Source organism: Saccopteryx bilineata, chromosome 4, assembly GCF_036850765.1.
Source record: "Saccopteryx bilineata isolate mSacBil1 chromosome 4, mSacBil1_pri_phased_curated, whole genome shotgun sequence".
Taxonomy (NCBI): Eukaryota; Metazoa; Chordata; class Mammalia; order Chiroptera; family Emballonuridae; genus Saccopteryx; species Saccopteryx bilineata.
The window spans coordinates 75,457,428-75,469,718 of NC_089493.1; the positions used below are offsets into that span (position 1 = coordinate 75,457,428).

At 41.6% G+C, this 12,291-nt stretch overlaps 1 protein-coding gene across 2 annotated transcripts in view; it reads right to left on the reverse strand.

Annotated features, from left to right (window-relative positions):
* Nucleotides 1-1,089: 1,089 nt before the first annotated feature.
* Nucleotides 1,090-12,291, reverse strand: part of SQOR (sulfide quinone oxidoreductase) — a 56,367-nt gene continuing 45,165 nt past the window's right edge. For both annotated transcript variants that reach the window (XM_066276849.1, XM_066276848.1), the window contains 4 exons: nt 9,481-9,664; nt 4,508-4,575; nt 3,639-3,817; nt 1,090-1,381 (listed from right to left, as the gene is read on the reverse strand). In XM_066276849.1, the coding sequence (XP_066132946.1) occupies nt 1,324-1,381; nt 3,639-3,817; nt 4,508-4,575; nt 9,481-9,664 (489 nt within the window). In that variant the 3' untranslated portion in view covers nt 1,090-1,323. The remainder of the gene's footprint in view (nt 1,382-3,638; nt 3,818-4,507; nt 4,576-9,480; nt 9,665-12,291) is intronic.

Genomic DNA, 12,291 nt, shown 5'->3' on the forward strand with positions numbered 1-12,291 from the left:
GGTTGGACACCTGGGGAAAGGAGAAGGCAGGGAGGGCTCAGATCAGGTTCAGGCGGGACACCCGGAGAAAGGAGAAGGCAGGGGGGGCTCAGACCAGGTACAGGTGGGACACCCGGGGAAAGGAGAAGGCAGGGAGGGCTCAGACCAGGTACAGGTGGTACAGGTGGGACACCCGGGAAAGGAGAAGGCAGGGAGGGCTCAGACCAGGTACAGGTGGTACAGGTGGGACACCTGGGGAAAGGAGAAGGCAGGGAGGGCTCAGACCAGGTACAGGTGGGACACCCGGGGAAAGGAGAAGGCAGGGAGGGCTCAGACCAGGTACAGGTGGGACACCCGGGGAAAGGAGAAGGCAAGGAGGGCTCAGACCAGGTACAGGTGGGACACCCGGGGAAAGGAGAAGGCAGGGAGGGCTCAGACCAGGTACAGGTGAGACACCCGGGGAAAGGAGAATGCAAGGAGGGCTCAGACCAGGTACAGGTGGGACACCCGGGAAAACGAGAAGGCAGGGAGGGCTCAGACCACAGTACAGGTGGTACAGGTTGGACACCTGGGGAAAGGAGAAGGCAGGGAGGGCTCAGACCAGGTTCAGGCGGGACAACCGGGGAAAGGAGAAAGAGAAGGAGCACCTCAGACCTGATATGGTTCTAAGAAAGTTTCAGCCGGGTTGTTGGGAAATCCTGGAGCCAAAGTTTCCCAGTTCAGGAGCCCCATATCCTCAGCAGCGGCCTGTGCTCGTTACCCACTGCATCCATCACTGGCTGGAGAATGCGTGGCCTCAGCACAACTGTGGTGTCGGAGCAGAGGGGCAGTGGTGGGGCTCTGGGTCCACTGTGCTCCTGCAGTAGGAGTTCTGTGCAATAGGTTCTCAGGGCCATCACACACTGTTTAAAAATTGTTCTACCTGTAATGACTCTTGTTTTCTGTGAATCCAAATAGGCTCTGGTGAAATTATGCCAGCTAGCAGATGAACACTCACAGTAGATAGCAGGTGAGCTATTCCACCACTACCATCTTTCCCTCCCAAGTGCTATAGCTTTTCATTCCACTAATCCAGATAAAAATCTTTCATAGAATCTCCATGATAAGCTATTAGTTTAAAAATAGAAGTCCATTCTTTTATTCTAATATTTCCAAAGAATTGAGCTCTTCTGGGCAGCCTGCATGGTGGCTGTCCAGAGGTACATGAAAGGGAGGCATTCCCCATCGCCCAGCAGTAAACTCTTGTCGGGGTTAGGTGTGGAGTTCTTCATGCTGCTCTTGGTCGATCATTGACTGCGACTTTGGTCCAGTAGCCGTCCAAAGACAGCAAGGGCAGAGCCAGCCTTAACTCATACCCAGGTGAAACAACTTCCGCAGAAAGCCTGGTCCTCCCCAGTAACCCCTGTAAGAAATTACATAGAAAATATATTTGCATCAGAAAAGATGAAGTCTACCTCGATGCCCCACTCATATTTCAGGCTGGAACCTACCCCTAATTTAGAGCTCTCTTTCCCCCTTTTGCCAACTTCTACTATTAATCTACCTTTGCCACCCAGCTTAGTGTATCCCAAGGTTCTCTTTACCACGCCACAGTTGCAGAGCTCCAGGAAAAAGCAACCTGCTCTCATCTCTCCAGACAAAGGAGAACAGAAGCTCCATATCCACACAGGTTGCAGATGGCTTTTCCAGTCTACCTGAATCATTACCAGCTAGAAGCAGCGGTCATTGGGACTTGGATGTGAGCTGCAAAGTATAGAATTGTGACAACAATTCCAGTGCCATGCGGACTTTTCCTGGATGTGGACTTTTCCTGGACTCCTGCTCCTTGTGACAGCTCCTAACAGACTGAACTGGGGTTGGGTTGCATTTTTCAGGGATTTGGCATGGTGTTGGGGCCAATTTGGACTTGGTGAACATGTTAAGGACACTACTCTTTTATGGATTCTTGCTGTATTGGCCAAGAGTTTGCTTAAAGGCTTTAATCACTGTAAAAAAAAAAATAGAAGCCTAGATAAAGAAGATGTGGCACATATATACCATGGTATACTATTCAGCCATAAGAAATGATGACATCGGGTCACTTACAACAAAATGGTGGGATCTTGATAACATTATGCGGAGTGAAATAAGTAAATCAGAAAAAAACAAGAACTGCAGGATTCCATACAGTGGTGGGACATAAAAACGAGACTAAGAGACATGGACAAGAGCGTGGTGGTTATGGGGGGCGGGGGGAGGGGAGGAGAGAGAGGGAGAGAGGAGGGGGAGGGGTACAAAGAAAACTAGATAAAAGGTGACGGAGGACAATCTCTCTTTGGGTGATGGGTATGCAACAGAACTGAATGACAAGATAACCTGGACATGTTTTCTTTGAATATAGGTACCCTGATTTATTGATGTCACCCCATTAAAATAAAAATTTATTTATAGAAAAAAAAAAGAAAATATGAAGTTGATCTCAGTCAGCAGAATATTGAGAGGAAAGCCAGACTGCTCACATACCATGCTTATGAGCATATAAAGCAAGATTTGTCTAGGGAAGAAGAAAAATCCTGTGACTAGCCTGCTTCGAGTTCTGGTTTTGACACTGACTTGCTCTGTGAGCCTGGACATGCCGACTCAGTTGAACAAACCTGTGTGCAAACTCTACTACATGCAAACTGCAATCCTCTCTATTTCCACTTGCTTAAAAATAAGGTGTGGGGCCGGGTTTCTCAACCTTAGACCTACTGACATTTTGGACCAGGTATTTCTTTGTTGTGGGGACTGTCCTATGCATTGTAGGATGTTGAGCATCCCTAACATCTGCTCACTAGAGGCCACCAGCATCCCCTCCAATCATGACAACAAAACTCGTCTCCAGACGGTGCCGAATGTCCCCTGGTGAGAGCAGGGAAAAATCACTGATTTACCTATCTCATAGTAGTTTGGACAAATCAAATGAGATTATTATCATTGTTTGGAACAAAGAAAAGTAATTATTAATTTTTACTATTCTATTTATTTATTGGATGCCTCCTGTGTAGCAGTCTTTTCATGTGTTATCGCATTAATCCCCATCCTCTCAGGTAAGCAATGTTACTTTCCTTTGCAGATAAGAAACTTAAACACAGACAGTTTAAGCAATTTGCCCTAAGACACACAGCTAGTATGTGACAAATGCATGACTCAAACACAGGTCCAACCCGAAAGTTTATGCCATTAATCACTGTTTTTCTTTTTCCTATAACACAATAAAAACTAAATTTAAGGTAGCAGATGCGAAAGTACTTAACACATGAAAGTGATTCACCATGACTATTATTATTATTTATCCAGCAGCGAGAAAAAGCCAGAACGTGGAAGACAGGGGACTTGGCCACTGCCAACAATGAAAAGAAGAGGCGGCGTCCCCTGGGGGGGGGGGGATGCTCCACTGCTCCCCTCCCTCACCCAGAGCAGCCTCTCTTCCGCCAAGTGCGGCTGAGGCTTCAGAGACCTTCACAGGCTGACATCACTAACCTGTGAGAAATGGCACAGCAAGGTAGATCCCAGTCGCCGGTCCTGCTCTGGGTCGTGATTGCTCCTGAGGCTGGAAGGCCTTCTGGAAACAACCACCCTGCACAAGTGGGTGCAGTACACTAACTAACAGGTGTGCCTCTACCCAGTGATACACTCACCTTAGCATCAAATTCCAGTACAGGAAGGGCATCATGTCGGCCTTCATGAGGTACATGGAAAGTCTCTCTTTGCTCTGGTCAAAGGGGAAGGTCTCCAGCGGCTGAGCATCGTAGTCAAACTCGGCAAGAATCACTCGGTTGTAGCTAGTCACCAGCGGACACGACGTGTAGCCATCATACTAAAGTTGTACATGAGACTGAGTTGGAAAGTGGCTTTTTTTCATGGTGTTATATACTTAGAAATTATTCTTTACTCTGAGCCGTTGCCATATTCTTTCTTTTTTGTATACAGGGGGTCCTGGGGTTACAACAGTCTCGACAGACGACATTTCAAGTTTACGATGCTCACTCCCATAAAACTTTTAAAACTTGAGACGTTAGTGTTTTGGCTTATGCTGTTCGCATCATACTTATGGATTACAAGGGTGAACTAGTCTGGTTGCGTGTGGAGAATACTCCGTACAGTGTACAGTACAGTATATTTATGTCCACAATACAATAGTATATTTAGGTCCTTTTCCTTTTTCTGCGGCTTAGTGGTGTTTTTATGTTCTAGATTATGATTTTACAACTGTGCCAGGATAGGTAAATGACTTCGGCTAGAATGTGTTTCAACTTACACCAAAATTCGGGTTATGTCACTGTCGTAGGAACAGAACTATGTCATATCCCGAGGACCTCCTGTACTCTAATTTTTGTATAGTGAAAAACTGGGAATTATATAATAAAAAGTAGTATTAAAGGCAAAAAACTGAAATGCCCAGATTGGAGAAATAAATTAAGAAAGTAGCAAAACTGTAAGGAAACACTGTTTTTATGCAGAATGGAAAATGATAATTGAGACAATGACTCTTACAAGGCATACGAACCTTCTTCACTGGCGTTTCGTTCTTCATAATCAAAGAAATCGTTCTGTCAAGAATTCCTGACTGGGCAGCTATAAGAGAAATGGAAAAGTCAGAAAAATATAAGCATCTAGTTTTTCCATGAAAACTCATTTGCAAATAACTTTAATATGAACACCAGTTAAGGCTCCATTCTTAATCCTTATAAGTTATAACTAGAACATAACTCTTATATTTGAAGTTCTGGATACTAGAAGGGGTTCTTCAGCACATCAAAGGCCCACAAAGATGCTTCCATAAGTTAGAAACTGATTAACCAACTCTCTCGAACAGGAGGACTGGCATTTCAAACAAAAGGATGATAAAGGTGGCCATACCCTCACCCCATCTCCCTCCTCCTAGGGTTCAATGGGTGTCAGATTGTGTGCCCAGTATCCCCTAGCTGCTGGGATGTCCCTGCGTCACAGCCTAGATTAACAGCTCTAGCTCTATCGATTGGGCAAAACAGTGAGCTTTCCTCTGTACTAGACCACCCTGTCTGAGGTTGAATGAGATGCAGACAGTCAAACAGAGAGATGTTTTTGTTTTTTGGTAGCAAGAATGAGAGACTGCCTTTTTTATCAAGAAAGTTTTCCAACTCTTGTCATTCTTGTTTCATCATACATGCTACCTTTCTTTTTGGAATATTTTTAGAGCAAACATAATCATTCACCCATAAATATTTCTGTGTATACCTCTCTTAGGTGAGGAAGTTTTTAAATATAAATACAAAAACATGTTTACATCCAAAATACTAGCAATAATTCCTTAATATCATCTAATCCCAGTTTGTGTTCAGTTTTGAATAATTAAGACTGCCTTTTGGGGGGAATAAAATGGGTAATGGACAGAGACTCGACTTGAGGGAATGAACACATAATACAGTGTACAAACATGTGTTGTACAACTGCGCACCTGAAACCTGTGTGATTTTGTTAACCAGTGTCACCCTAATACATGCAATTAAATTTTTAATTAATTAATTCAAAATATAAGACTGTCCTTTCAAATTGGTGGTTGCCAGATGAGAAGGGGATTGAGGGAGTGCGTAAAAATGGTGAAGGGATTAAGAAGTACAAAATGCTAGTTATAAAAATAGTCCCAGGGATGTCAAGTACAGCACAAGGAATACAGTCAATAATATTGCAATAACTATGTATGGTGTCTGATGGGAACTAGACTGTCAGGGTGATCACTTCATAAGGTATATAAATGTCTAATCGTTATTCTATATACCTGAAACTAATAAAAGATTGTATGTCACTGTAATTAAACAATACACTAAAAAAAAAAAAAGATTGCCCTTTTAAAAATATAAGCAGTTTGTGCCTCTAGAGGTAGGAGACTGAATTTACTTTTGAGGAAAGATGGGTTGCCTATCATAAAATGTTCATTAAAGTGATTATTTTACATTCCCCAAAACCAAGAATCAGCAAACGTTTACTGTATAGAAAAATTTTATACCATATAGGCCAAGAGGCAAAAACAAATATATATAACAAGACAGAAACAAAAATTTTTATTAAGAAAATTCAAAATACAAAAGTACACTAATAGGCCCTGGACGGATGGCTCAGTGGTAGAACGTTGGCCTGGTGTGCAGGAGTCCCAGGTTCGATTCCTGGCCAGGGCACACAGGAGAAGTGCCCATCTGCTTCTCTATCCCTCCCCCTCTCCTTCCTCTCTGTCTCTCTCTTCCCCTCCCGCAGCCAAGGCTCCATTGGAGCAAAGTTGGCCCGGGTGCTGAGGATGGCTCTATGGCCTCTGCCTCAGGCACTAGAATGGCTCTGGTTGCAACAGAGCAATGCCCCAGATGGGCAGAGCATTGCCCCCTGGTGGGCATGCCGGGTGGATCCCAGTCGGGCGCATGCGAGAGTCTGTCTGACTACCTCCCCGTTTCCAACTTCAGAAAATACAAAAAAAAAAAAAGTACACTAATAATTTTTTTGTAAGTATAGGTCTACTAATAGGAAGAATGAAATTCTTTTTTTTTTTTAAGACTGAAGGAAGAGTTAGTGCTCCCTGCCATCATATTGCTTGTAAATATGCATCTGCAGAACCCGTGTCAGCCATCAGCACAGAAACAGGCGGCGAGCTGCATTTGCCCAGCAGGCTGCAGTGTGCTGGTGCCCAAAAGAGCAATGAATTTTTTACTGGAATGAAGGGATTCAAAAAAAATGAGAAATAAATAACTGCTTAAAATATATGAACCAGCTATCTTTGTTGTGGGCCAATAACATCTCTAAAGATCATATCTCTTTTGAAAAACTTTGTTCCTCTTTGAGAGCCAGAAAGTTTAAAATCTGTAGTAAAAAAAAAAAAACTGAAGAGGCCCCTGCAACAGGGCCCGAGGCCAACAGAAAAGGAGAGAAGAGGACCAGAGGGTGCCACCTGCAGAGAGCTTAGGTCCTTAGACCCAGGAAGCAGTGACACTGGTGTGTGTGTGTGTGTGTGTGTGTGTGTGTGTAGACATATGTGAGTTGCGGGGGTTTTTTCCTGGCATTATACCTTCCTATTATGCCCGAGACTTCAGTTAACTTATATTAAAAGCTACATGCTGGCCTTAGCTATGCTACATGTACTTGAGGGAGAGTCCTGGGGCAGAGAGCAGCAGAGGAAGAGGCATGAGCCACAGGAAAGCCAGACTCAATGTGGCAAGACAGGGTCTCCCTGGCCATCCCACAGTGGTCTACGTAAGACACCTGGCTAGTAGCAGGTAAAGCCAGGGATAGACTGGTAGAACAGTATAAACATTGCCAGGAGTACTTAGAGGATTTGGGGAGACAGGGAAAGGCAGATCCTTGGGGAAAGTTAAGATCATTGTTGACACTACAGAGAAGAGCAAATATTCACACAAGTGAGATGACGCAGAAGAAAACAGCATTCACTGCAGCACAGTTTGAAATAAATATGGGTTGAAAACAATGCAAATATAAGTTAAGTGTAGGCTTGTTAAATAAATTCTGGAGCAACCATACAATAGAATACAGACTATATAAAAAAAATTTTTTAATAAAAAAATTTAAAAAGCCCTGAGTGAATAGCTCAGTTGGTTAGAGCATCATCCCCAAGCACAGAGGTTGCTGGTTCAATCCCTGGTCAGGGCACAAACAGGAACAGATCGATGTTCCTGTCTCTCTCGCTCTCTCCGTTCCTCTCTCTATTATTTTATTGATTTATAAAATAAACATTAAAAAAGAAAACATGTAAGAACAACAAGGATGCTCTCAACATGGTCAGGGGAAATGTGGAAGGTAGGACTGGCAGCAAGAATTTTCACTTAGAACTTTTTATTTAGTCAAAATTAATATTATCTATTACCTATTTGGAACACTGAATCAAAGTGTGTTTATCTGAAGAAGGCCAAAAGCTGTACAATCTGGGCCTCAAATAAGGAACAGGTATTTTCAACACATAAACTCAGTGGGCTTACATTAATAGAAATGTAGACTCAGAGTATCACCCCCACCGTCCACCAATAAATCACGAAGACAAAAGACACTTTTACAGTGAAGCGGACCCAGTCACCTTCTAGCTTCACCAAGGACAAAACAAATGAACATTAATGGGTTCTAGTGGTGACAGTGGGAGGCATACAGACTCTTATGTAGAGGCTCCTGCCAAAATGGATAACCTGAATCTAATCATAAGAAAAACCTAGGCAATTCTAAATTATGACATATCCTACAAGATATCCAGCCTGGATTCTTCAAAAATGCCAATATCATAAAAGCAAAAAAAAAAAAAATGTTTGGTTTGTTCTAGATGAAATGAAATGACAGAGACAGGACAACCATGCAGTGTGTGGTCCTTGACTGGTTCATGCATTTAAAGAATGGTTGGGCCATAAAGAACATTTTTAGGAAAACTGGATTATATTGATATATGAGATGATTTTATAATACAATGTTCAATTTCTTGGATGTGATAATGGTACTACAGATATAGAGAGAAAGTCCTTCTTAGGAGATGCAGGTTGAAGTGTTTGAGGATGAAATATTTTAATGTCAAAACTTACTTTCAAACAACACAGCAAAAAAAATGTACATAGAGTGATAAAGCAAATATCACAAAATATTAATAATTGGTTAATACCTGCAGAGTATATGGTTATTCATTGTACTTTCAAATTTTTCATAGGTTTCAGGCTTTTTAAATAAAAAGTTCAGGGATATTTTATTATTAATAATGGAAAAGACATTCAGTAGATTTCCCAGAAAGTCTTTCTTAGGTTGAAGCAGTCAGTGAAAGTAACACATGAGCTGCCGGTGCATAATTCCCACAAAACACTGCTATCCCCTTTGGTAGGGAGCTCCGTGTTCCACAGCAGAGAAGACAGTTTCTGTCTATTGAGGACAGAATCTACAAGGCAATTCTCCCCATCACTGCTAGTGCAGAACATTGAGTTGAAAAATTTAGCTCTCCAGGCTGAGGCCTTAATGGTGTACCAATCAGGGCATGCTGCACTGTATTTGTCTTAACAATTTTCTGGTCTGCAAGCATTCATTGACTTCCACGTGTTTTCTGGGGAAACAAATGCTTCCCTAACTCCACAGTGTTTCAGGCAGAAGAAAAAGAGCCAAGCTGCCTAGCGTCACAGGTGGAAAGAAGTCAGGGGTAAGCACGGGACAGTATGAGAACTAATAGAATTCCAGAGAGCTGGAAAAGTGTACCCTCTCTTTAATGCACTCTCCCCTAAAAACAACCCCTCTGACCTAGAAAAAGCAGATAAGGTCATGCTATTATGGTGCTAAACCCTCAACACATCTTCCTTCATTACACAATATTGAATTCATCAAAACTCGATTCTGTGTCAGTGAAGTCGAAGTCATTTTTAGCCCACAAAAATTTCTTCGTTATTAATGGAATGCTGTTTGTGCCAAATTTCTGTATCTATTATGATGCTGCCTTGGAGTGACATCATTTTAAGAGGAGAAGAAACATAGTACATGTCTTACCCACTGCGGCAGCAGTCTTTGACGTAGGGAGGTTGGTGCAGTCCCCAATCCCAAACACGTTAGGGTACTTCTTATGCTGCAGAGTTTCTTTATTCACATCCACCCAGCCAGCAGCATCAGCCACCGGACTTGTCTTGAGGACATCTGGTGAGCTCATTGGTGGTGTAACATGAAGCATTTCATACTGCAAAATGGGAGAGCATCCAAATTTGTGTCTTTTGCAATATTTCTACAGCCCCACAAGCTTTGCTGCTAACTCCCTGACCCCTATACTGCTATGGCTACATGGAGTACTATACAATTAGTGCTCATACATATCCACACCTTCCTTCTCTAAGATCTTACAAGCTCACTTGGAGTCTGGTGATAAAATAACTAACTATTCTCTTGGTTGACATAATCTCCCCATAGAGTCCACTTGATCCCTTTGGCATTGGGGAATCCAAGACACTGGAGTGAAACCCACTAACATTCTGAAAGAACTCACTGAAGTTTCTCCTATGACTTAGGGGGTGGCATATTTCAGTTGCTCTCTCCCTGAACCTCATCACTGACTTGCAAAGTCAGGGACTGCAAAGAGGCACTCAGAGTCCTTGAGACTTATAAATGCTGTGTTAGAAGCTGGTAAGTGAGCACCAAATATGACTCAAGCCTCAAAATAAAGGAAGCAGCAAAACACCAATTTAAAGTGTAATAAAGGGTGGCAAGAATATTGGTGAGCACTTTGGAGGAAAGAGGTGTCTGATTCAGGAGTGGGTTTACTGAATGGTGTAGAAGGCAGGGTGGATTTTTTCCCCCAAATATCTCTACCAAGATAACGCTGGACAACAGTGCTTTGGCCCATCCTGATTGACTTTGATGACACCTTTACATTTTTTGTTTACAAACTCTTCTCCTTTTGGTAGATCATCCTTTTTATTCTTTTCATTTAGTTTTAATAAAGTCCATCTAGAAATTTCAAATTGATTCAAACATTCACAAAATGTTTTATTAAGGTGAAAACTTGAGCATCTGAAGGTAACCCCAACCTTGTGAGAGTCAATAGACGCTGGTTTCCATAAGGAGGTTCAGGCATTCATCGGGGCTTGTCAATCGTTGATGGTACTAGGAAGCCTTGCATTTATTCCCACTTTCAGGCAATCATAAGCTTAATTAACCTTAAGGAAGAAGGAGTGCTGCAAAATGCTGCGCTGCTCGCAGGGTAACCTTGGGGGGCCTGAGTCCCTAAGGTTGCGTCTGTTAATGACTGTGCAGACTGAACACATGTTCTAGATGAAAGGAAATGTCAGAGATGTGACAACCATGCAGTGTGGTCCTTGACTGGTTCATGCAGGATAATGGATGGAATGGTCAGCGACCATCATCCACCAAATGTTTAAGGCCGTGTCTGTCTGCATTGCTTCAGTTAACTATGACTACTTTTTATAAACTGTGGGCTAAATCTTATGAATTCTTCACATCTTTCTAGAAGTTAAATATTGTTACATAAACATTATAAAGGCATGGCATTTTACTTGAGCTAATACAAAAGAAATGCTAGGCAAAATAGTGAAACTAGACCACCTTCTTACACCACACACAAGAATAAACACAAATGGATTAAAGACAAATCTAAGACTTGAAACTACAAAAACACTAGAGGAAAACACAAGCCGTAAAATCTCAGACCTTTCTTGTAGCAATATTTTTTCTCATATATCTCCTCAAACAGAGAAAACAGAAGAAAAAATAAATAAATGGGACTACATCAAACTAAAAAGTGTTTGCACTACAATGGAAAACATCAACAAAATGAAAAGACAATCCAGTGAATAGAACATATTTGCCAATAATACATCTGATAAGCAGTTAATATCCTAAATTTATAAAGAATTTATACAACTGAACACCAAAAGGAACATATAATCCAGTTAAAAATGGGCAAAGGACCTGAATAAATACTTCTCCAAAGAGAACATACAGATGGGCAATAGACATATGAAAAGATGTGCAACGTCACTAATCATCAGAGAAATGCAAATTAAAACCACAATAAGATAGCACCTCACACTTGTCAGAATGGCTGTCATCAATAAATCAACAAACAACAAGTGTTCATGTGGATGTGGAGAAAAGGGAACCCTTGTGCACTGTTAGTAGGAGTACAGACTGGTGCAGCCACTATAGAAAGCAGTATGAAGTTACCTCAAAAAATTAAAAATGAAACAGTCTTATGACCCAGTGATTTTACTTCTGAGGCTATATCCAAAAAAACCCACAACACTTATTTGAAAGAATATATGCATCCCTATATTTATTGCAGCATTATTTACAACAGCCAAGATTTAGAAGCAACATGAGTGTCCATCAACAGGTGAATGAAAAAAGAAGATACAGTACATATATACAACAAAATATTACTCTGCCAGAAAAAAAAAATGAAATCTTGCCATTTGCAACAACATCAATAGACCTAGAGGCTATTATGCTAACTGTAATAAACTAGACAGAGAAAGACAAATGCCATATGATTTCACTTATATGTGGAACCTAAAAAATAAAATAAACAAACAAAACAGAAACTCATAGATACAGAGAATTGAAGGTTGCCAGATAGGAGGGGATGGGCCACAGGTGAAAAAGGTGAAGGAATTAAGAAGTAGAAACTTATGGTAATAAAAGTATTTACATGGAAGTTAAGTGCAGCACAGGGAATATAGTCAATAATATTTTAATAACTATGTCTGGTGTCAGGTTGGTCCTCGACTTATCAGGCTGATCACTTTGAAAGTTATATAAATATCTAACTAACAGTATGTTGTACACCTGAAA